Source organism: Eulemur rufifrons, chromosome 29, assembly GCF_041146395.1.
Source record: "Eulemur rufifrons isolate Redbay chromosome 29, OSU_ERuf_1, whole genome shotgun sequence".
Taxonomy (NCBI): Eukaryota; Metazoa; Chordata; class Mammalia; order Primates; family Lemuridae; genus Eulemur; species Eulemur rufifrons.
In genome coordinates this window covers 83,777,599-83,803,163 of record NC_091011.1, presented here as the reverse complement: position 1 = coordinate 83,803,163, position 25,565 = coordinate 83,777,599, and the positions used below count along the sequence as shown (strand labels likewise).

Below are 25,565 nucleotides of genomic sequence, written 5' to 3'. Positions count from 1 at the left end.
GGAACTATTGCATGCCTCTTCAATAAATGTGAATGCACACAGCCATGTTTTCTTTTTCCCTCTCTGGCTAGAAAACAGTAAGGTTTCTCCTCTCACCCATTCTCATTTTAAGGCAGTAATAAAATGGTATGTGAAAGCAGAGAAACAGTACCAAAAATGCATGCAAGGAAGACCTGGCTACTCACCCCATCCCCACCCCTGTTCCTAGCCCTCTAGGCCCCCAATTTCCCTCCCCAATCCTGCTTCTGCTACCCTGGCCATTTGTGACTGGGTAAGCCTTCTTGCTGCATGTACATGTATGGCTCCATCACTTTTTCCACAAGAGAAATTATTTTAAGGAAAGGTAAAAATGGAAAATTGTATGACATATTATATTTCTTGACGGGCGCCCACTGTTCACATTAAATCTTTTTAGCTCACCTATATGTTTATGTTTTATACACTTTTCTATATGGGTTACTTTTCACAATTTTTAAAAGGAAGGGAAAAGAAGAAAAAAAAAAGGACTGCTTGATAGTTTCTTAATTTGACCAAGGATAGAGCTTGGGTTGCAGCAGTCTTGAATTCTCCACTAAAAGCAAAAAGGTTTATTTAAATTTTCTGTAATTAGCATAATATAAATTTTATTTCAAGTGTAGATATTGAACCTTTACAAAAATTTATTACTTTTTCACTTCTATTTTTCTCCAAATTATTTCTGCATGCATTGTCTTAATAAAAGTATTCCAACAGCAGGGTAACCAATAACTTCTGAGTTATCTAACCACATAATGCAGTTAAAATGTAAACTAGACCCAAAGCTAAGTCAAGTGCTAAACACATGCACCATGTTCAAAAGATGCCATTTTCAAAGATATAACATGAAAGACAAACTCCAGAGTTGCAATATACATTCTGTATACATTAATCTTGTTAGAGCAACGTTATGTTATTATATACATCTTTTTCCATAAGATGACTAGACTGCCATTTGGATCATCTATGAGACCATCTGTAAGGGACCCACTATTTCATATTGTGTTATTCAGGAAGGTGAAAAAGTAAACTTGGTTCACATGCTTCGTGAGAACTTTTGAACAATGAATTGATTTCCCTCTAGCATACAGCTCTTGTTCTTGGACCTAACACCAATGTTACAAGGAGATGTGTTCCTTCATTCATCATGTCTCACCAACAAGTCCTGGCCACATGCACTGGCAGACATTGCTGGTAAGAGTAGAAATTGGTACATCCTTTCTAAAGTGCTGATGTGTTACATGTGCATAAGCTATAAACCAGCCATCCTACTTCAAGAAGTTTATATTAAAGAGATCATCAGACAGGCAAAAGTTAGACACAAGAACGTTCAGTCTAATTTTATTAGTAAAAGTAAAAAATTTCTAAATTCCTACAAACTCCATCATTATGTAATTAGTCACAGTACAGACCCACAGTAGGAAAACTACATGCTCATTTTAGTAGATGGTGGTATTTACGATGATTGCATGGAAAGAGCTCCTTAATGTGTTGCAAACACCATGAACACAATGATTGCGAGCTATATAAAATTATATTACCATTAAGATGCAGTTGGGATCAGCTGATCTTTTGAGAGTCAAATGAAAGGGATCCAGCCTCCCTCCCAGTCCTTTAAGGGTAGGGTGAGGTAAGAGGGGAGCAAACACGGGGTGGGTTGGCTTCAAGTTCCCATTTCTGCTGAATTAACAAAATAAATAGATCCTGGCTGGCCTGCATGTGCCCTCCCTCTCCTGCACATCCTCACCCCATGCCAGACCCCACCCTCACATCTTCTCTATGCAAAGGCCACAAACCCTAGGCCATGTATGTAACAAATTTTTACAGTAGGTATAGGAACAACAGCATCCCTAATGACTTACAGGGAAATATAGCCAGAAAGGCTATACTCTTATAGGAACTTCACCCGTCTGCTGCCAAGAATGTAGTACCAGCACAGCTGATCCCTGGATTCCAGTCCACTCCCTTTCTCTAGCCTCCTTTGCCTCTACTGGCCACAGCCCACCCCAGAGAAGCCATCAACTTTCTTTTGGCTATTTCCTCCCAGGCCATGCTCTCCAAGCATCACCATCCAGACCTAAGTTCAGGGAGGGCCTTTTCTTTAAAAATATTTTTATGTACATTAGAAAACAATCAGATGCAACCTTTAAATTTTTTTCACCACCACATATATATGTGAATCTGTGCAGAAAAGCTTTTTCAAAGTGTGGGCCTCTATCAACTAGTTAATGATGATGATGATGATGATGATCATAAACTCACTGCTGAAATAATAATCAACAGATGGATCAATGAAACAGAATAAATAGTCCAGAAAACAGATCTTAGTAGAAATCAGAAACGTATACCAAAAAAGTGAACTATAAATCAGTGAGAAAATTATCATTATTCAATAGAGCTATTGGTTAAATGAGTTAATGAATAAGAATTATTTAGTACAAGGCTGAGCATATGATAAACACTCAATAAATGGTATGGTTATCATCATATTACTATTAGATTTTTTAAAGTAAATTTAAATTTCTGTTCCAATTATGCCATAAAATCAATTATGGATTAAGAGTTGACGGTAATAAAAGAAATTATTTAAAAAAAAAAAGAGTTTAAGTGAACCACTTGTCAGATTTCAGAAACGAAAAAGACTTCATAAAAATTTTAAAAATAATAAAGGAAAGGCCAGACATGGTGGCTCACGCCTGCAATACCAGCACTTTGGAAAGCTGAGGCAGGAGAATTAATTGAGGCCAAGAGTTTGAGACCAGCCTAGACAACAGCAAGACCCTGTCTGCACAAAAAAAAATTTTAAAAACTAGCCAGGCATGGAGGTACACACCTGTAGTCCTGGCTACTTGGGAGGCTAAGGTGGAAGGATCACTCAAGCCCAGTGAGCTATAATCAGGCCACTGCCCTGCAGCCTAGGTAACAGAGCAAGACCTAGTCTCAGTAATAATAATAATGATAATAATAATGAAACAAAATTAAAAAAATAAAGGAAGACACAAAGAAAAATATATGATTCATAAATAATTTTAATATATCAAAATTATACTAAGCACAATGAAAAGCAAAAGAACTGTAATTAAATAAATGATAGTCATGAGCATGAATACACAATTTTTAAAAAGGACATCAAATGTCTAACAAACAAGAAAAAATGTTTAACTTACTGGTAATCAATAAAAAGCATATAAAATATGATATGAAATACCATTTTTTCCTAACAGATTGACATAATTTTTAAAAGATATTTGATGACAAAGGTGTAGGGAGATGTGCCTATCATAAGGTATTCCAACTTCAAACACTGCTGTTGGGAGTATTAATTAGTATGAAACTTCAGGAAATACATCAAGAGTCTTAAAAATGCCCATTCCAGTAATAGTATTTCCAAGAATCCTAAGGAAATAATTAAAAATGCACTTAAAGATTCATGTATAAGAATATACAATACAACATTATTTTTAATAGCAAAAGTTGTAAACACATCAAATTTCAATAAGTAAATGACTCAATAAATCCTGGCATATCCATTCAATAGAATATTTTACAATTATTAAATCAGAGTTTTGAAACATTGGAACAATATGTTTCAACATAGGAATTAGATGCCTATCTCACATTACCCACAAAAATAAATCCCAGTTGGGTTAAAGACAATATGAAAAAAAACAAAACTTGAAATTATAAGAAAATATAGGAAAATATTTAAAACCTTGGCATATAGAGAAATTTCTTAAATAAAATTTAAAAAGCAGAAGTTACAAGAGACCACAATTAAGTATAACTTCCAGACTTCATTCTCCATTCTCCAGACACCTAGTTTCACTTACTGTATGTTTCCTACGGTTGCTATAACAAATTACCACAAACGACAGAAATCTCATAGTTATGGAGACCCGTAGTCTGAAATCAAGGTGTCGATTACAGGGCCATGATTTCTCTGAAGGTTATAGAGGAGAATCCTTCCCCGTCTCTTGCTCCAGGCATTTCTTGGCTTGTAGCGACAACTCCAATCTCTGCCCCTGTCTTCACAAGGGTCTCATGGCCTTCTGCCCTCTGTCTATGCATCTTCTCCCCATTTGTTTCTTATAAGGGCATTGGATTTAGGGCCACCCTAAATCCAGGATGATCTTGTCTTGAGATCTTTAACTTGATTACATCTGCAAAGACCTCTTTTCCAAACAAAGGTACATTCACAGGTTCCCAGGGGTAGGACTTGGGAATACATCTTTTGGAGGACCACAATTCAACTCACTGTACTTAATAAGGATAAGCTTCCCCAAAAGTAGCTCCACTGGCTTTCCTGGCTTGCCTTCCATTATAAGCTGGCATAGCATGCCCACATAGCAGCATTGGAATAGGATATCTGCCTCTAAAGTTCAGGGCAAGATGAATATCCAAGGACCCAGAGGTTCTAGACCACTGAGTAAGGAGGCTACATGGCTCCACTGTCACCCAGTCACCTGACTTGGAAACCTGGGAGTCTTCTTCAGCAATATCATCTTCCTCGTCCACCACCTCCAGTCTATCTTATTAATTCTACCTCAGAAACATCTGTGGACCTCAGCCTTCCTTCTCCTTTCTCACTACCACTGCCTGGTTTAAGGCCCTTGTCACCTCAGCTCAAACAATTCCTCAAATCTCCACTCTGTCTCCTCTCCATCCAGTAGAAAAACACTCGAGCCTCACTTCTTACACACAACCACTGCAGATCTTATCACGGGCACCTCAAACACCAACAGAACACGTGATGGAAAGAGGCAAACGCATTCAGCCAACAGATATTCTTCAGCATCAGCTGTGAGCTGCACAAAGTTCTTAAGTGCCAGGCACTGCACAAAGTGAACAAGATAAGGCCCTTGAGCTTGTGAAGTCAACATTCTAGTGGGAAAGACAATGAACTCGTAGAATATGTGACATGACATCATCTCAGGCAGCGGTAAGTACTAATGATGAGTGAAGGAGTGTGAAGGGATAAAGGCAACTGGGAGGGGTGCTGGAGTGGCCTTTCTGTGAGGGTCAGACAGAAGCTTAAATGAAATGAAGGAGAGAATTTTTTTGAAAATTTGGGGAAAAGCTTCTAGCAGAGACACCAGATGTTACATAGCTCCTAGGGTGGAAATCAGATTGGTCTGTATGAGGGTCAGAAGAAAATGCCCACCACGTGGCATTGCAACCCCCTTCTGCAAGGGAGCTTCATTCCACCAGGTGCTCCCGGGAGTGCTGGTCTCCGTCCGCAGTCATGTGAACTGGCCATAAGGGGCTCTCTGTCTGCACTGCTGGCCTAACCCAGTCAGATGCCTACGGCACACATGGTCTCAGGGTCAGCAGCCTGCACTCTGGTCAGTGCTAAAGCAAGGCAAGCACACCTAGCTGTGCAGGCTGCCTTCATCACCATGGGACCAGGGCACCAAGAAGCAGGCCAAGTCCATCGCCATGAGGTAGGCATTAAGTTAGGGACTACGCTGGCATTAGTCTGAAAGTTCAAAAAGTATTTCCAAAGTGATGAGGCAGCACCAGGACCTGGGCTCAAAGTGTACACCCCTCAGCATTCTCTGCAGAGAGCCAAGGCTATCCCAAGAGAGCAGTGGCTGAGCAGATTGAGCTATCCCGCCTTGGCAATCCTCTCTGAATGTAAAGAGCCCAAAACCCTCCAAAGAGGCCTCCTTTCTGTCTGCATCTCATGGCAGGAGCACCTTGGCAAGCTGGAGGGAGACTGATTTTAGGGGGATATGTGATCATGCCAGCAACTCCTATCCCCAGCCCTGGCTGTCTCTGCATCAATGTTGTCAGCCACTGGAAGCCCGAGGTTCCCCAAGGAATCATCTAGTTCAACCCCTCTCTTTACAGGGATAACAAACTGAAATCCTGAGAGAAATTAAGTTCACTTAAAAAGCAGACTGTGTTCAATTCCCCCAAAATTCCTTTTGCTCACATATATGAACAGAAGTGTGAGCCAGGGTCCAATGACGATGGGGATAATGCTCATGGATTGCTTGCCTAAGACATTAAATGGCATCTATCTCTGAACAACAAGAAGCAAGAAGTCCTCTGCTAAGAACTTCCCACCTATATAAAGCCTCAAAAATGTAAAGAGTAGGATAATGGTCTCCAGCTGCCATTGTCTCCGTTAGCACTCAGGGAAAATGATTTAGAAAGAAAGGCCAGAGCGCTGCAAAAAATGAACAGATTGGGAGCTCTGGGAGGAGTGCTATTGTTACTTAGGATTTGAGTTGCTTTTATTGCTTTATGAGTATCACCTTGTTAATCCATTAAAAAGAAAACCTCAGAAAAGTAGTTGGGAACAAACACTGTGAAATAATGACGCTGAGCCTCAGAGAGTTGAACTGTGTTCTCTAAGTCACTCCCCAGACCAGTATCTTGCTACTAGAAGAAAGGACTAAGGTTAGAATGGAGTTAACAGTTTGGGATACTCTTTAAATGATGGAAAGGATTTAAAATCGAACAAGGACTACTGTGCAGAGAGTAACTAAGGTCCTCAAATCACCAGCTGATGGTAAACATTTGCAAATCACCTTAAGAGAGATGTTCAAATAATCACATGTAGGTGTTACAATGTTTCGACAGCTAAAACCAAGTGCCTAATATGGATGAAACTGCTACAAATAAAACAATATTTCTCATATCAAATGAATCATATGAGAAGCAGAAGTTATGTTATGTTTCTGTTAAATGATAAATTTTCCATCCCTGATACATAGTATTCTCAGTAGTCCTGGAAAAATCTCTGAGGAACTCTTTGGATGGTTCAAAGAATATTTCAAAATACTGTCAGTTGCTCCCCAACCTGCTCAGCAGGGCACCAGGGAATTATGTTATTGTTACAGACATAATTGTTGCCAAAGGATCCCCCTTTGGGACACGTGGCCACTTTTTTTTAATAGAGCCTTTTTAACATTTGAAAATTATGAACCACTTCACTTAATGATACCCCTTTTTTCTTTAAACTTTTTCAAATGCAATTTAAAAAGTCTCTTGAAATGGAAGAGAACAATATACTATTTGTGAGGTGTTTTTAGACCTGTGCTATCCAGTATGGTAGTTACTAGCCACATGTGCCTATGGAGCACTGGAAATACGGCCAGATGAACTGAGATGTGTAAAACACATACCAGATGTCAAAAACTTAGCATGAAACAATAGAAGGTAAAATATTTCATCTGTAATTTTGTATGTAGATTACATGTTGAACTGATAATATTTTGGATATATCGGATTAAATAAAATATATTATTAAAAGTAATTTTGCCTGTTTCTTTGTACCTTTTTATTGTGCCTACACGAGAACTTTAAATTATATCTGTGGTTCACATTAGGTTTGGATGAGAAAGCACTGTTTTGGAGCATCACACCACACCCTTTTCAGAAGGAAGGCCCATTAGCATGTCATTTACTATATTATCCTGCAAAGGTTAAGAACATTGACTCTGGAGGCAAAATATTCTATATTTGAATCCTGGCTCTGCTACTTGCTAGATCTATAACTTTGGGCAAGTTACTTAACCTCTCTGTGTCCCAGTTTCTTCATTTGTAAAATGGCATAAATAATAGGGTTATAAGGAAGATTAAATAAGTAAAGCGATTAGAACAGTAGCTGGTGCATATGTACTCAATAAATATCTCTAGATTATTTTATTCCTGTAATTGTTACAATTATCATCATCATTACTCCTTTTCCTAAATCCTGAGATGCATTGCGTTGGGATTTAATGAGTGCATTCCACCTCTCCAACACTCCCTGTATGTATGTAAGAAACACTGTAAGTAGGCAATTTTCTAAAAGTTAGTCTTTAATGGCAAGTGCGGGAAAAGGACATAAATCCACATGAAACAGAGATTGTGCTGCCTTCCTAAAATACACAGCACAGGCATCAAAGGTCATCTGCTAGAATTAATTAACTTGAGAAGTTGCCAAAACAATTTAATATACAAGTCAAGGGAGAATGAAAATAACAATTTTGTCTGTGATTAAAATTTCACTTATTCCTACACCTAATGACAGACTTCTCTTGATTTTTAGTAGCTTAGCAGATGATGGGAGTTTGGTGGAGAAAGAGCCATCAGAGAAAACTGGTAAGTACCATCACAGCAGAATAGGACAAGGTCTCCACGTTGCCACATCTCACTCCATCCAGCACCGACTGTCTCTTTCAGTGTTGGCCCAACTTTTCATTTTTAAGAAGAATTAAACATTCAACTTCCTCATGAAATCTTTCCCCCCAAAATATGATAAAGTACTCAATATGAATAAAATCACTTTGTAAATCTATTGCATAAGAAATCAGCTATAGGTACCAATTTAATATACCATGATTAGGAGCCCAGATGCTTTTTTAAAAACAAAATGTAATTAAAAGTGAAAGCCAATTTATTTAATTTTTGAAGTAGAGTGTACATTAAGCTAGACAAGAAAATTTGAATAAGTCCAACCTGCAACTCATCATGCAGACTGGGAACATACACTGTTATTACCAACAGGATATAAGAATCTACCTCCTGTGGTCTTCTCTTTATTTTTAATAGTTTAAGCCTTTCCTAGGTATTTGCATTTTTAAATTTTTTTATTCTCTTTAAGTTGACCAATAAAATCATATGTATTTTTTGTGCACAATATGATGTTTTGCAATATATACATATTGTGGGATGGCTAAATCTAGCTAATTAACATATGCACAAAGTTGTCTTTTTTGTGGTGAGAATGTTTAAAATCTACTCTCTTAGTATTTTTCTGAAAAACAATATATTTTTATTAACTATAATCACCATGCTGTACAATACATCTCTTGAAATTATTCCTCCTACCTAACTGGAATTTGGTACTCGTTGACCAACATCTTCCCAACACCCCCCACCACCAGGGCCCCAGTATTTTCTCTAGACGATAGCAACAGTAGCCTGTGGCTACTCTTAGACCTCCAATCTCCTTACTCTGACATTTCAGACTCTCCTCATGCCATCTTTCTACACAAAATTTTGCATGAATGCACCTACTTCAGAAAATCATGCACACATGGTTGCAGTTTAAACCTTTAAAACAATGTAATTAGGAATCATTCAATTTTCAAAAATGAAGAATTATAAGTATTTATTTTTAAAAAACAGTCCTTTTTCAACTACTGCTCTAGGAAGTTTGCTAGAATAACATGTCTAAGATAGCATTGAATGTGACAACCCTTGAGAAACCAGTAATGGGGTGTTTGTGCTTTGTCTCTAATATGTCCTCTTATATAGACACTGAAACTGAGACATCAGCAGTACAACACTACCTTATTATCCTCTAGGTTGAGCACTTCCAGGAGGTCATGATTCTCTAAGCCTCGAAGGCTACTTATCTGATTGTGGGACAGATCCAAGTTCTGCAGGGCTTTCAGATGCTCCAAACCCGTGATCTTTTCAATGTTGTTATTGCTCTAAAATAGGCAAAATATAGTTAATGTCTTAAAGGCCTCTCATAGAAAAAGTTGTAATGGCAAGTTTTCACTTTGGATACTTCCCAAAATTTCTCAAAAAATCAGTAAGGCATTCTTGGCCCTCTCCCACAACCCCCATTTCCATCATTCACTTCCCCAAACACATACACATACCCCAGAAAAAAAAATCCCAGTTTTTCAGCTGGAAGACTCAGAATATAATATTTTTGTTAAACTTAAAGCAAGTTGAGTATTCAAATCAGTAAGAAAGACAAAAGGTAGCAGGATAACCTTTTAACACTTCCCATCTAAAGCCTAATGGCAGCATACCTCCATGATTATCTTTTAGAAATATAAATTTAGTGCAACTCTTTCATCACCATCACAATAAACCACTGGAATATTATACTTCCCACATACATTTTGCTTTCAGAAACATTCTAAATATAATCACTTCATATCACAAGGGCCGTAGTAGTCTGTTACACTGGTGGCCTGCAATTAGCCATGCCTCCAGTTATTCATGCTCTTGTGCAGTTCCCCTCTCTTAAATCTAGGTTGGACCTATGCTTGCCTTAACCAAAAGAACATGGCAGAAGTATGCCAGTTTCAAGCCTAAGACTTAGGAAGGCCTGGCAGCTTCTGCTTTTGTGTCTTGGGAGCCTAAGCTACCATGTAAGAACTGCAGCTACTCTGTTGAAGAGAACTTGTGGAGAGGCTGCATGGAAAAGAAGTCATATGGAGAGAAGCCCTGAGACTAAATAGAGAGAAAAACCCAGCCATCCCAGCCTCCCAACTGAGTTAAGCCCCCAACCAATATGCCAGCTGAAGGCAGCAAGCCCAGTGGAAGAACCACCCAGATGAACCCAGCTCAGATTGCACAACTGTTAGCTAATAAAACAGTGATTTCTCCAAGTCACAACAATTGGAGTGACTTGTTATATGACAGTAGATAACCAAACTACGTTTTTAAGTAATTCACACGTAAGCATCTTCTTGTACAATGAGAATAGAACAAAAATTTAAGACTCAAATGTTGGCTTCTTCCCCAACCGCCCATGTACCTGTAACAACAAATAAGAATGATAACAATAATTTGCATTTTCTTGCACATTTTCCAACATAGTTATCATTCCTTGGGTTCCTTAGCCTTGAGGTATAAGAAAATGCCATAGTAAAATTAAATTTTCAGTTTGAGTTGAGAATCATGATGAAGGGTAATTCTGAGGTTTCAACTAATGTCATGTAGTACCCATCCTTAAACTTTTGAAACTTTTAATAAGCATTTAAGAACTAAAAAATTACAGTATTCTCTTCCATTTACAATATTTTCCCTGGTACATTTAGTAGCAAGAGCTCATTTTCATCCTACTTTTTAAAATGAAATCTCGCTTCAATAATGAGCAAGATTTGTATCCATTACTATAATTCTATGGCTCTATAAAACATTTTAATATTATAGAATATTGATAATCTACAAAGCTGCATGATAGCATATGAGAGTTTATCATACTATTCTTTTTATTTGTATATGCACTTGAAAAATGCCAAAATAAATAGGAAAAATATTTATAATCTGTTTGCCAAAGTAAAGTCAAATTTCCTTCTGTTCAGCATTCAAAAAAGTCATAGAAAGTATAATAGGAAAGGCAAAGAAAAACTACATTAAACTTAACATCGTACCCTTATTAATTTAATATATTGCAATAAGATCTCAATATCCTATTCAAAATATGCCCACATATCAAATTTTTATACACTATACTTCTCCCCAAAGAACTCTGAATTAGTAGACTGTAATTCTTCTTCACAGTGTCTCTGACAGCTTTTAAAGTGTTAGATAATATAAATTAACGGAGGCATAGAAAAGTTTAATTAGATAGCCTATGGTCATAAAAGAAAACAGAACTGAGAAAATTTCAGAATTACAGAATTTTTGAATCAAAAATCATCTAGTTAAACCCTTTATCCAATGCTGAAAAACTGATGCACCACTCCTAAAAGTGTACAGCCAGCTTCTTCACGGACAGTTCTTCCTGATTGTTTTATAATGATTAGCGGGGAAAAGACTATTAGAGAGAAGCTTTTTTCTTAAATAAATGAAACTAGAAATCTTTTTTTTTTTTTTTTTTTTTTGAGACAGAGTGTTGCTTTGTTGCCCTGGCTAGAGCGAGTGCCATAGCGTCAGCCCAGCTCACAGCAACCTCAAACTCCTGGGCTTAAGCAATCCTTCTGCCTCAGCCTCCCTAGTAGCTGGGACTACAGGCATGTGCCACCATGCCTGGCTAATTTTTTTTCTATATATATTTTAGTTGGCCAGATAATTTCTTTCTATTTTTAGTAGAGACGGGGTCTCGCTCTTGCTCAGGCTGGTCTCAAACTCCTGACCTCGAGCGATCCACCCGCCTCGGCCTCCCAGAGTGCTAGGATTACAGGCGTGAGCCACCGCGCCCGGCCTAGAAACATTCTTAATCTACCAATTTGGGAGAAAAAAAACAACAAGGAGATCTTATAATGACAAAATGAATTTTGAAGTGTGGGATGCATTGTCATTACTTGCTAAGATGCTGGGCAACAGAACAGCCCCTTAGAGAACCACAGTTCTCCCTTAAATTTATCATAAAAGTTGATGGTCAAGAATTACCAATTGGTTTGTACAGTGATTATTCTGCTTTCACTAAATTGTAAAATGAATTATTTTCAAGAGTAACTAAAACAACTGGCTTTCTGATTCCATGAATTAAAAACAAAAGCATTAAAAACTATTGAAACAAATATGTATTATTTTATTTTATAGATGTAATTAAAATTTGGAAAAGAAAATCTTCTTATTCTCAATATTTTAAGGAGAATGAATGACAGCATATTCTGGATTTTCTAGTTCATCATGAGTAATGGGGGACAGGGATTGAGAACAATCCACCAAATCTATTTGTAAAAAAAATAAGTATTTTTTGCTTTTTCTAAAGGCTACTTGAGACAGAACTGTCAATATGGATTACTTATTTAGTTATTGAAACAAATTCTTAGGATGAAAGTGCTATGTGTTATTATTGTTAAGAATGAGCTCATTCTCATTCCCTTAAGCATACCCCCAAATCTCTTTGCACTTACCACTTAAAATTAATGGGAACGTCAATACAGAGAAGATATATAAAGAACAGGATAAGGTTCTAACAAACTACAAAATGAATAGTACATGCTGCCAATAATCCTTCAGATTATCATGATTTTAAAATATTACTTTCTTTTCTAATTTTAAAATTTTCAAGCCAATTTATCAAATTCATTTTCCTTTATGCTTTGCTAACATGCCTTAGTTAGCAGAAAGTATGAAAGCTCAGAAAGATTATTAAACCTTTCCATCCTTGGGATTGAGTTGCCAGTATCCTCATCTAACTCATGGTAGAGATAGAAGAGTTTTAAAAAGCACTTTGAGCTCAGGGAAGAAAAATTAACACACACCCAACCTTCAATGATCTATGGTTAAATAAAACAAGAATAGTATATTGTATATGTCAAAAAAATCTGCAGATAACCCAAGATGTTGTTTCAAACAACAGTTCAACATCCTCCAGTGGGATAGTTCACACACCATATTAATAAGCTACAAGCCTAATGGCTTGAAATCCTCCCTGCCCACCCTATGACGGATGTAATCAGGAACAGCAAAGCCATGCAAGGGTAAGTAGGAGGGAGGAGGAAAGGGAGAAGAAAGAATCCTGGATATTCCACAAACAATATTACAAGACCCCAAATTAGTGAGCTATATTGTTATTTTTAAAATACTGTATCTATCTTTGGGACTATTGTGACCAGCTGATGTTTTGTAAATGATCTCTATTTTCATTGAGTCATAGTCACACAGTGTATCCCATAGCGTGACAATGTTCTCCATGGGAAAAAATAACTTTAAACTCTCTGATTGGGATTGTTCATTTATTCTCAGCACTATTTCTGATTTTTCTAAAATGGGAGACTAGTGTGTATTAATATAAAAGAACTGCCAAAATTCTGTGCCCAGAAAACATCTTATGGTTCATTTGAAAGCAATAAAGTGTTAACAGCAATAAATATTATGCTTAAATATTTTCACCAGTAAGATATTATAAAATATATTTTTAAATACTTGCTAAAAGTATATCTTCCTTTCCAGTGTAAAAAGCCAATCTTTTAAAAAATTACATTTGGATACCAAATTAGAACATCATTTTACTTCTGCATGAAATATTGATCTCTCTCTCTCTCTCTCTCTCACACACACAGACACACACAGACACACATGGATATAGAAAGAAGCAAATAAAGCTGAAGACAATAACATTTCATGAAGGAAATAGCTCTTTATATAATTGAAAAATCCTAAAAGGTCATAATTTATGTATTTACTAAAACATTAACTACTATTTCCAAGAATAACATTTGGTTAGACTCACCAGACAAAGTATTTTGATTGGTAATGTGTTTAAGCCATTAATTGTTGTGATCTTGTTGTTGGCCAAACTCAGATGAGTTAGACTGTTGCACATATCTAGGCCATCGATTTCTTCTATCTCATTGCCTATATACCATGACTACGTTTAAGGAAAATGTTATTAAAAACATTTTGAAAGAAAAATAGAATCAGTGTTAAATCATCACTAGACAAATCAGACCACAGCTTAAATACAAAAGTGTTGTAGATCCAATATGAGATAAACATTAATCCTGAAATATATTTTTTCTTATAGAATATGTTAGGTTATGTTACATTCTATATGAAAAAAAAAAATTTTGTTAAAGGTGTAGCTTGGTTGCATTTGCATTCATATGTGATTCATTTAATCTGTATGGATAGGAAAACCACAGTGGATCATAGGTGCCTCCTTGGCAGGGTATTATTTTCTTTTGATTAGTTAATGGTCTCCATGAGACCCTCATGTGCTTTCCCACAGGCAGGGCTTCTGCATAGAGGGTTGCAGAGGCAACACATACCAAGCTTTGTCATCTTCCTAACTAGGGTAACAGCCTGAGAGACGTCAACAGTAGCAAATGACCAATACCCTGTCATAGAGAGGAACAGCCCTTTATTTCTATCTATATTGGCTTGTCTTCTCCTTTAAAATAAATGAGGCTTAAACTCTGCCTTAATTTCCTCATCTGTTAATTAAGTTTTCATTTATTGCTAAAATTCTAACCAATCTTCTGTGTTCCATCCATGTCCTTACCTAAAATCACAATCTCAAAGTCACCAATTCTACTCATCTCCCTCTGTCTCCACTTTGACCAGTTTCCAGGATTTAATGTCATTTCCCCATCAAAGCTCAGTTTTCCCTCTCAAGCAACGTATGACATTGCTATTTCTCAGCCACTCATAACCTGTAGACCTGGCACATTTTGCTTTAAAACATCTCCTTAATTATTCCCTTCCTTTTTATTCACTTTTATTCATTAATGTACCTATAATTATCTACTGCTTCCTGCCCTCAAGTCATCTGATACACCATAGTCAGGTTAATTTTTTGAAAATATTGGTTGGATATCATCTTTCAATTAAAAAATTGTCATAGGATGAATTCCAAATTCCTCATGCTAGCATTTAAGGCCCCTCACTATAAGCAAAACCTATTTATCCAATTTCATCCTCATTATAATCCAATGAGAATTCTCTATTTCTGCCAGGTCAGTCCTCTCAATAGATCTGGAATGTATCAGGAACTTTCTTATCATACTGCTTTCCTACTCCTTTCTAAACTATAACCTTTCTTCAGGACTTAACTCCAAATTCCACTTTTTTTCTTTTCTTTTTTTTTAAATTAACATTAAACCAATATGTTAAATATTTCTTTTTGACCAGCTAACTCTCATTTTCTTATTATTTTTATTACTTTTTAATTACATGAATAAGTAAAAGTGATAGACTGGGAGAACATATTCACAATACACATAGCACAAAGGATTATTACCTAGAATACATTAAAAGTGACAATAAATCAATAGGAAAAAGACAACCCAATAGAAAATGGACAAAGAATACGTCCAGGCAATTTCCAGAAGAGCAAATCCAAGTGCTAATAAACATATGAAAAGATGTTCCTTTTCACCTGTAGTCAGAAGAATGCAAATTAAGATAAGATGCCATTCTTTATCCATCAGCTTAGCAAACATTTTAAAGTAAAAGGTTTTAAAGAACATTTATTTTTATGCTACTGGGTGAGAGCTTTCATTATGATATAGCCACTTTGGAGGCATTTGGCAATGTCTATCATAGTTGTAAATATGCCACAGGAATTCCACTTCTTGGTCTCCACGCTAAACAAACCATTTCTTCTTCCTCAAAACCTTTTCTGATCAACCTCTAACCTCCAGCTCTCTCCTTCCACCAATCAGAGACTCAAAGAAATTTTTTAAGACGAAGGAATGGATCATAAATGTCACAAAAACATATATATTGCTTCATAATTATTTGTGATTATTCTAACTCTACTATTTGCTAGATTTTTCATTTATAAAGCAGACATAACACCAGGCTGCTGTTAGGGCCAAAAGTCAGGCCATGGGAAAAAAATTAGAAAGCGAGCTACACAAACCATAAACCACCTCATGATTATAAGGCATTGATACCATTACTAAATTACAATCACATGAGGCTAAGGGATCATGCCCTCTACCTCTTGGCCAATAGTATGGAAATGGAAGATTCAAGGCTGGGATTGAATCTACAAAGATCTAGGCCAGAGAAAGAAGTAAATAAGGATAATAGACAAAAATATATTGCTAAATGTACCAGATATTTCTGGGTTTTCCACATTGGTTTCAGGTTCAATCCTTGGACTGAAGCACAGTTCTGTTTGTTGTCAATATGAATTTTTAAATCTATTGCCATAAAGCTCCCTGCCAGAATAGCCCTACAAATACACATTTATGTTCACAAATACTATCTTTTCTGCCTCCGTTTTTGGGGGACTGTTTAAATAATTATTCTGGAACTAGAACAAAGACCAGATCTTTGTCAATAGAGACTGTAACAAAAAACGAAGGTGAATATAGGAAATAGGAGATTAAACTATCTCACACAGCCATCAATGAAATAAAATACCCTGGGAGCAGGCAACTTTGGCAACAAAGACTAGGCAAGGAAGACTTCACATGGCCATCTATCTCAGTTTAGCCAAGAGAGCAACGGTCTTGAGGTCCTACTTCAGGAGCACCAGTGTCCTGGACGCTCTACTCCAACCAAGATGAAGATACTTGGAATGGTGGCAGAGTAAACAGGTGCTTGTGGATAGCTGAGACAGGAAGCATTCCCACGGGAAGCAGGTGAGGATCAGAAAACTAGAAAACAGGGATCCTGGAACTATCAAGAGATACGTCAGGAACTGAAAAGGAAAGCTTGTTTATTGTGTCTCCAGCAATTTTCCAAGACATTAGAGGCTAACCACAGTTCTCTTGGTACATCTAGCTTCGACTACTACAGCTAGCCATGTTTTCTGAAATTAGCACTGCAAGGGCAAACAGCGGGAGCAGCAGAGGTGCCTCACTGCAGTCACAGCCGCGCTTCCCGCAGGTACAACAGCCACTCCCAGCGCTGGAGCACAGGGTCAGGAATTGACTGAACATCTCTGTTGAGAAATATGCTCATTTCAGAAAAATTGTCTCCTATTTCCCAACTTGTCACTTTCCTTTAAATGTCAAGGAATTTCAGGCCCTATAAATTAATCCAGCTCTTGAGTAAAGAGTATTTTTATAGTGATACAGCAGCTTTTTCCCCCTAATTGCTCCCACAGTCACATTGCGTGTGCCTGGCAGCAACTCTGACGGTCAACGTGCAGGACTAGGCCACATGGAACTCTGAGTTCACAGCTGGCCTCCGAGAATACCTTTATCTCCCAAACCTCTCCGTTTTCTTAAGAACCTTCATGAAACAATACTTGCCTTTCCTCCTAACATTATTCTTTCATAGGTCTTGGGACTTCCCAATAAGAAGAAATATAATCTGATAAACACTAAACTACTACAATGAATTAGCTTACTGGGTTAAATAAAACATACTCTTAGGTATGTTTTAATTTTAAAAGACCACTATCAAGGGAAAGAGACTCAAAGAACTCAAAATCATCATACTGCATTCCGGCTCTAAACTTTTGCGATTCTGCGAATAAATCTTTTACAGTGGAATTTTAGATCTTTGTCGAAACTGAATGAAGGAACCCTGTGGCACTTCAGCATAACTTTGCAACCAGGGAAAAGCCCAACAATATATTTTTATATTTTGGCGATGCTGTCAGTAGTTCACAATGCTTGACGTGAATTATTCACTAGTTCAGTATTCAATCTTATTCATTTGTCTACAACCATAAAATATGGTTCAGGTGTATACAAAACAGTTACTGAGAAATAAGTAGGAAATCCATCACAATTTTCTTAGTGGAGAGAGTTGCAATGATGGCTTTAATCAAAACCAATCCTGAAAGATCTATATCACCTTACCAGTGAAAAATGTTCTTCACTGTAAGAGTGAATCTCTCTAAGAAATGAAACATGCATACAGTTTAAATGGCTATATGATAAAAGTAGTAATTACTCAATGAATTGCAGCATGGGAAAAAAACAATAGGATTCAGAAGACTAGACTCAGTTTAACCATTTACCAAAATAATTTCTGGCAAGCTGCTGACCCTCTGTGGGTCTCAGTTTCCTCTTCTATAAAATATGTAAAATAATAGTTAGCGTTAGATGATCTCTAAAATCCTGTCTGGATTTAAAATTCTATAAATTTTTTATTCTGTCAATGTTTATAGGTAAAGAATCAACTGCATTCTTTCTTAAGAATAAATATATTTACTTAAATGTGGCAAAGTTTATCATCTTGCAATTTAGGGTAATTATCAATCAATCATCAGTTATGCACATATGGAAGGACAAAATAGCATAAAATGAAATTAAAAATTGATATCTTATAGCTAACAATTCATTCTGAAGTATTAATATAATCTATTACAATCACATTATTAGTATTATTAACTTAACTGATTCATTTTTATTTTATATAATCATGTTCAAAGAAATTAATTTAAAATTTCAAGTGTTTAAATGTTTACATAGAACTGGGTTAAGCTTAATTCTTGATTCATCATTGGCCCACATATGGCCTGCTTTTATTTACTCCTAAAAATACAATGAACATTCTTGAAACTACCCACTAGCAAAGCCCAAGAAGTAGAACATTAGCAAAAACTTAAATTTACCTCTGCACATCTCTCCTGTCGAATCCTGTGTCTCCCTCTCATATGCTCAATTTTCTCTTTTTTGTTCCCTTCCTCCTTTAGTTTTATACCTAAATTATATTTACTTTTATTAAAGTTCATCCTTATTGCTGTATATAGATATATTTCATTCATTTTCACTACTATATGATATGCTATTTTATGAGTACACAGTAAGTTATGCTTTCTCTTATCAATGGGCATTTGGGCTGTTTCAATTTTTTGTTATTACCAACAACACTGCTATGAACATTCCTACACAAACCTCTATGTACACGTATGCTAAACTTTCCACATGTAGGAATGAAAGCACTAGGTCATAGTGAACTTGGATGTTCAAGTTTACAATATAAAATTGTTTTCCAAGGTGGTTAAACTAATTTCATAACCATAAACAGAGTAAAAAGAGATCCTCTGGATCTACGTGTTCTCCAACACTTGATATTTTTAGATTTCTTAAATTTTGTCAATTGAATGGATATAATACAGTATCTCATGTGGTCTTGAGTTGCATTTCTCTGAATATAAATGAAGTTGATATCTCTTTATGCTTATCAGCTTTATCTGATTTATTTTCCATAAAATTCTTTTTCATATCATTTGTTGTGCCCATCTTCTTATCAAGGGATATAGAACATATTTCTCTTTATTTAGGCTTTCAATACTTTTCCATAAAGTGTTATTATGTTCCCCCCACAGGTCTTATTCGCCTATAATAAGATTCATTTTTATTGTTCTTATGAATGGTGTCTCTTTTTAAAATTGTGTTTTCTAATTAGAAATCATTAGAAATCAAGTAGGGGGGCAGGAGGAGGAGAGGAGGGGTAAAAACCTACCTAACAGGTACAATGAACAATATTCAGGTGATAGGCACACTTATATCCCTGACTAAAGCATGATAAAGCTATCCATGTAACAAAAACATTTGTACCCCATTAATATTTTGAAATTCTAAAAAATTTTAATTTAAAAAATAAAAAAATAAATTTGTATTTTCTAATTGCTTGTGTCCGGTATAGAGAAATGCTATAATTTCTGTTTATTAAAGTCATATCTATCCACCTTGTTGAACTCTCAAAACTCTATTGTTTCTAGTAGTTTACTGCAAGTTGTTTTTCGCATTCTCTGTAGGGAAACATGTCATCTGCAAAGAATAACTTCTATTTTCTCCTTTCCAATCTTTAGACCTCTAGTTTCTTTCTCCTGTTTTATGGTTCTGGCTATGACATCTAAGGCAATGATGGATAGAAATGGCAATGGTGAGTACCCTTCACTTCCTTCACTTGTTCCCAATGTTAAAGGAAAATGCTTAGAACATGTCTCCACTTAGGATAAAGTTTGTTTCAAATATTTTTATAGATATTCTTTATCAAGTTGTGGAAATTCCCTATTACTAATTTACTGAGAGTTTTTATTGTGAAAGAGTATTGGATTTTATTAAATTTTCTATATCTATTGAGTTTCTCTAGCTATTGATCATTGATCATAAGGTTTATTTCCCTTAATCTGTTAATATAGTTGATGATATTTATAGATTTTCTAATATTAAACTATCCTTACATTCCTGAGAAAAATCCAATTTGGTCATAGTATATTATTTAGCCCTGTCAGATTCAGTGGCTAATATTTTGTTTAGGATTTTTACAACTACATCATGAGTAAAATAAGCCTGCCATTTTCCTTTCTCTTACAGTTCCTTATCTGGTTTGGATATCAAAGTAAACTCATCAGAATAAATTGTGAATATGCCTTCTATTTTTAATGTTTGAAAAATTTATTCTTTATTGGAAGATCTGTCCTTGAAAGTTTGGGTCTGGGTTTTTTTCTTTTTAGGAAGATTTTTAATTTTTACATTTAGTTTATTTTAATTTATAATGAATTATTTTTATAGTTACAGGACTACTCAGGATTTCTATTTCCAAATCAGTGTTTTGATGCGTAAAATTTTTCTCGGAATTTGTCCATTTTATCTGAGCTTCCAAATGTACTAGCATAAAAGCTGTTTTAAAATTCCTTTTATTCTCATTTAAAGTTTTTTAGTCTTTTCAAAAAACAATCTCATCTAGTGCTTTTTTCCCCTAAATAGATTAATTTATAATCTTGTCAGATACATTTTTACTTTCAGCTGTCCAGAAAAATTTGTAAAACTCCACCACCTGCATCACGCACAATATATGGTTGAACAGAATAAAAGAGGAGGCATATTTAGTACTGTTTAGAAATTAGCCTATTATCTTTTCAAAACTGTAAGATACGCAAGAAGTTATTTCATTAATAGTCTATGAAGGGTAGTTTGTTTTGGCTACTTGTCTTATATTTTTAAAAAATGCAGGTGAGGAATGGTGTCATGTTACACTCTAATTATATAACCATCTTCTGAATTTCAGTTGGTTTTGATGTAATAATTACAGCTTTTTATACTTCAGTGATAAGAATCAATTGCTAAATCTAATGTCAAGTTAAAAGAAAAAAAAACCCTAATTCCTTTCTTCATGATATTTGACATTTACAAAGTCATAATACTTTAGTTTTTTACATGGAAATCTAAATTTATATAGAAGCTAAGACTCATGATGGAAATGTTTTTTTTTTTTTTTTTGAGACAGAGTCTCACTCTGTTGCCCAGGCTAGAGTGAGTGCCGTGGCGTCTGCCTAGCTCACAGCAACCTCAAACTCCTGAGCTCAAGCTATCCTCCTGTCTCAGCCTCCCGAGTAGCTGGGACTACAGGCCTGCGCCACCATGCCCGGCTAATTTTTTTCTATATATATTTTTAGCTGTCTATATAATTTCTTTCTATTTTTAGTAGAGGTGGGGTCTCGCTCTTGCTCAGGCTGGTCTCGAACTCCTGAGCTCAAACGATCCGCCCACCTCGGCCTCCCAGAGTGCTAGGATTACAGGCGTGAGCCACCGCGCCCGGCCGGAAATGTTTTAAACTGTATTTTGAGTCCCAAATACTGTGGAGTTGTTTTCTTTGGCAATTCCATGCTGTACGTGGGAGAATGTTTCTCTGGGAGGCAGAACACTCCATATCAGCCTCCAGACTGTCACCTTCCTCATTCAGGGGACTGGTTGTCAAATCTCTCCTGGCTAGCAAGGAGTTTGGGGGGCCGCTGACTTCTAGACCACTCAGTGTTTCTCAAGCTTTAATGTATGCTCAAATTGTCTAGAGGAGTGGGTCTTGTCAAAATGCAGATTCTGATTTCATGGGGCTGGAGTGGAGCCCAAGAATCTGCATTACTGAGAAGTTCCAGGAGATACTGCTGCTGGTGGTCTTCCTGGAGCAGCACCCTTCTACACAGCCTAAGATGAGTGGATTTCTGAGCCAGACAGCTTCTGGGCTGTCAGACTGTCTCTTTGCAAACTCAATATATAATGACAGTCAAGTAATGAAGTGAAAATTCTACAGAGAAATGCTGCTAAAATAAATACTTCTAGTTTGTCATCAAAACATTTCATTGTGGTCATTTTCTCATTTCTCTATTAGGCTACAATCAGGAGAACTTGCTCATTTAAGCACCATCTAAATGTCCACTAATTGCTCATTTTCAAACATAAGTTCTAAAGGGAGTGGTGCTATGTTCTAAGCTTTCTATCATTTATGAAAAAACAGTTCTTTTACAGAATATGCTTTCAAAAAACGCATCTTCCATTCTCCCTCCGTGTCAGCCTTATTATAAACATAGTGCATACTAGCTGCTGCCACATCCCTGGAATGAGGCACCCAGGGGTCATCAAATCATCCTCCGTTCTGCCCTGAAAAATCCTCAGGTGGATAGAAAGATCCGTACTGAGAAAGAGAAGGCACTGCTCTCTTGTCACCCAGAGAACATCAGTCTCTGGTGTACAGAAAAGACTCAAGCTCATTAAACGCACGCAGGTCCCCAGTTAGCCCCTTAGGCTCTAGAAATTGGAGCGCAGTGCCTTTAAAGTAGCTACTCTGTTTACATGGAGCCTGGCTCATGAAATAGATGTGCTCCTAAAGTTGACTGCAAATCAAAAGCTGTTTTTCTAATGAAAGCATATTTCAAATATACTAGAAAGTCTTGCTATTTAAAGGGAACTTAGTATAAACTATTTTGTAAAATATTCACTCATGTTCCTTATGACCATATCTGAATTTCCAAATGCTAAGTTTATTATATAAAATAGGGAAAGAGTTAAAGTAAATTTGAAGAAAGTAGTTAATGAAAACAGAACTTCTCTGGTTTGAGAATTAAGAATAAGTCTACATTTAACAGCAAAATGACTGTCTTGGCTTTTCAGGGGTAAGATGTTCTTGGCAAGCTTTGACTCACAGTTTTATTCCTTGGCAAACAAAATATCTTTCCTCATTTTGTGAAAATCAATTCTTAATCATTTAAATGAGCACACATCTTTAGTAAACTACTTATCTGGTACTACTCTATGTAATCTGGTAAATATTCTTTAATATGTACCCTTTAATTTTCATTTTCCTCTCTTTACTCATTCAAAGGATACTGTCCAAAATTAGTTTAGTGAGAGCATGATATGCCGACAGATCACACATTTCAGAAATTTGGTTGTAGGAAAAATCCACCTTCTGGCAGGAAAAAAAAGAACAATATGTTATACTTTATTTTTTCATTCATATGCAGCACAATAATTAATTGTACAAGAAAAAGGTATTTCTGGATGCCAAGTTAGAATTTGTTACTGAAAGTATACTAAGGTTAAAAGATTCATCTTTAATCATTTTCTAACTGGGATCTTTGTCAACTTTGAGGGATATTAAGAAGAAAACCCCTTCCTCACTGCCCACAAGATTCTCCCAATAATCTAAACATTTTCAATTTCTGTAAATTTTCTCTCCATTTTTAGTATTTATTTTAAACCTTCTTAATCTTCCTTCAGAATTTACTTCAATTACACCCTTACCTACCACCATTTCATTTTCTCTATGCCCAGTAAACTGGATTCACTTAGTTTATGGGCATATCTTATTTCCTTTTCTGTGCCTTTTCTATTCCTATCTCAATATATTTTCCCATGTCATTCCCCAAGTGCCAGAGTAAGTCTTTCTTATTCATCCCTCAGGCCATACTTTTTCAACTTTACATACTTTCTCAAAATTGACTACTGGAGGAAAGCATTTTTAGCAACATCTCTTGTTCCTAGTCAAAAATATGATACTAAAAAACATTAAGTAATTTTGTTTAATTATTCACCTACTGGCAAAAGATAATTTTTTTTTACAAAAAGAAAAAAAATCTGAGTTTTTGAAACACTGCATTGATAACTTGCTGGGCACATTATAATCATTTTCTAGAAAGCTGTCAAGCAATTATATAATAAGCACTATTCTATCTTCTCATGCCTTTTAAGACAGTGATTTCACCCCCAAAATTTATTAAGATTATTTTAGCAATGCAGTAAATACTTAAATACATTAAATACTAAAAACTTTACATACTAAATACTAAAAAATAATTTAGAAACAACTCAAGTGGCAAGAGTAGAAAACTGATTAAGTTAATTATAATATAGCAACAGGAAGACAGTAAAATACAAGTTTGTAAACCATGTGAAGAAATAGAAATAGGCAAATAAAATAGTGTTAAGTAAAAAAATCAGATCAAATTTATATATTACAAATGACGCTATATAAAATGCATATTATGAAATTTTAACTTTCACTTTTTTCTTCTATATAGTAATAATGTACTAGAAATAAACTAATCATTATATGGGTTACTTAGAATTGGTATTTTTTGATCAACATCTTTCATTCTTTGCCATAGCATGATGGCTATCTAACTACACCTCAGTCAGAGCTATAGCTGATACCATGCCCTCTATTTACTTATGATATTAGGTTTATTGAGAGACCTTAAAGGCTTTATGATATTGCTCTGACTTCCATTAGAACTCAGAGCTTCAAGGAAGAACCCATCAAATCAAAATTAACATTTTTACCTACTAAGAGCAAAAGCATTCTAACATATACAGAAAACATGTAAGTACAAGTCCCTGCTGTCTAAGAAATGCATGCTCTCTCTGGTTGATGGTATAAGACTCAGAAATATTAAATGAGCCGAGGTAGGAGGATCACTTGAGGCCAAGAGTTCAAGACCAGCCTGAGCAAGAGAGGGACTCTATCTCTACAAAAAATAGAAAAGATTAGCTGGGTGTGGTGGCACACACCTATAGTCCCAGCTACCTGGGAGGCTGAGGCAGGAGGATCGCTTGAGCCCAGGAGTCTGGGGTTGCTGTGAGCTATGATGACACCACTGCATTCTACCCAGAGTAACAGAGTGAGATCCTGTCTAAAAAAAAAAGAAAGAGAAGAGTAGAGAAGAGAAGAGAAGAGAAATATTAAATGAAAACGAAGTAGAGTTCCTCAAGAGGGTGGGGCCTAGTACACAAGCCTGACTTACTGGAAAGATATGGGCTTTGAGGGTCTCAGATATTGGGTTCAATCCCAGTTCTGCCACTTTCCAGCAAAAGTTAAGTAAGTTACTTAAGCTTTCTGTGCTTCAGTGTATTTATTTGTAAGATTGTACAGGACCAATTGCCTCACAGCTTTATTGGGAAGATAAATAAGATAATGCATTGAAAACACTGGAAGGTCTCAGTCATTCCTTCCCAGGGCCACACGGAGTTCACACTGGGTGGCAATGCCTCAGGGGGCAGTCTGGCCCATGGTACACACTCCTCTGCAGTTACTAATATATTTGTTCTTAATTCTCCAGGAGCTCCGGAACCTTAAAGATGAGGTATGTGATTTGTTTTTGTTCGTTTGTGGGGTATTTTTTGGGAGGGGGCAAGATAGGGATGTGAATGGAAGAAACTCGAAAAAAGTTCTTCCCAGAGTAGGGGTTATGCTGTTACCATGACTGATGTCCCTGGGACTTG

At 36.1% G+C, this 25,565-nt stretch overlaps 1 protein-coding gene across 1 annotated transcript in view; it reads right to left on the bottom strand.

Annotated features, from left to right (window-relative positions):
- LRGUK (leucine rich repeats and guanylate kinase domain containing) overlaps window positions 1-25,565 on the bottom strand; it is a 100,109-nt gene that overhangs the window by 60,556 nt on the left and 13,988 nt on the right. The window contains exons 5-7 of the mRNA XM_069462310.1: window positions 23,172-23,253; window positions 13,883-14,007; window positions 9,303-9,446 (exon numbers count right to left, since the gene is read on the bottom strand). Coding sequence (XP_069318411.1) covers window positions 9,303-9,446; window positions 13,883-14,007; window positions 23,172-23,253 — 351 coding nt within the window. The remainder of the gene's footprint in view (window positions 1-9,302; window positions 9,447-13,882; window positions 14,008-23,171; window positions 23,254-25,565) is intronic.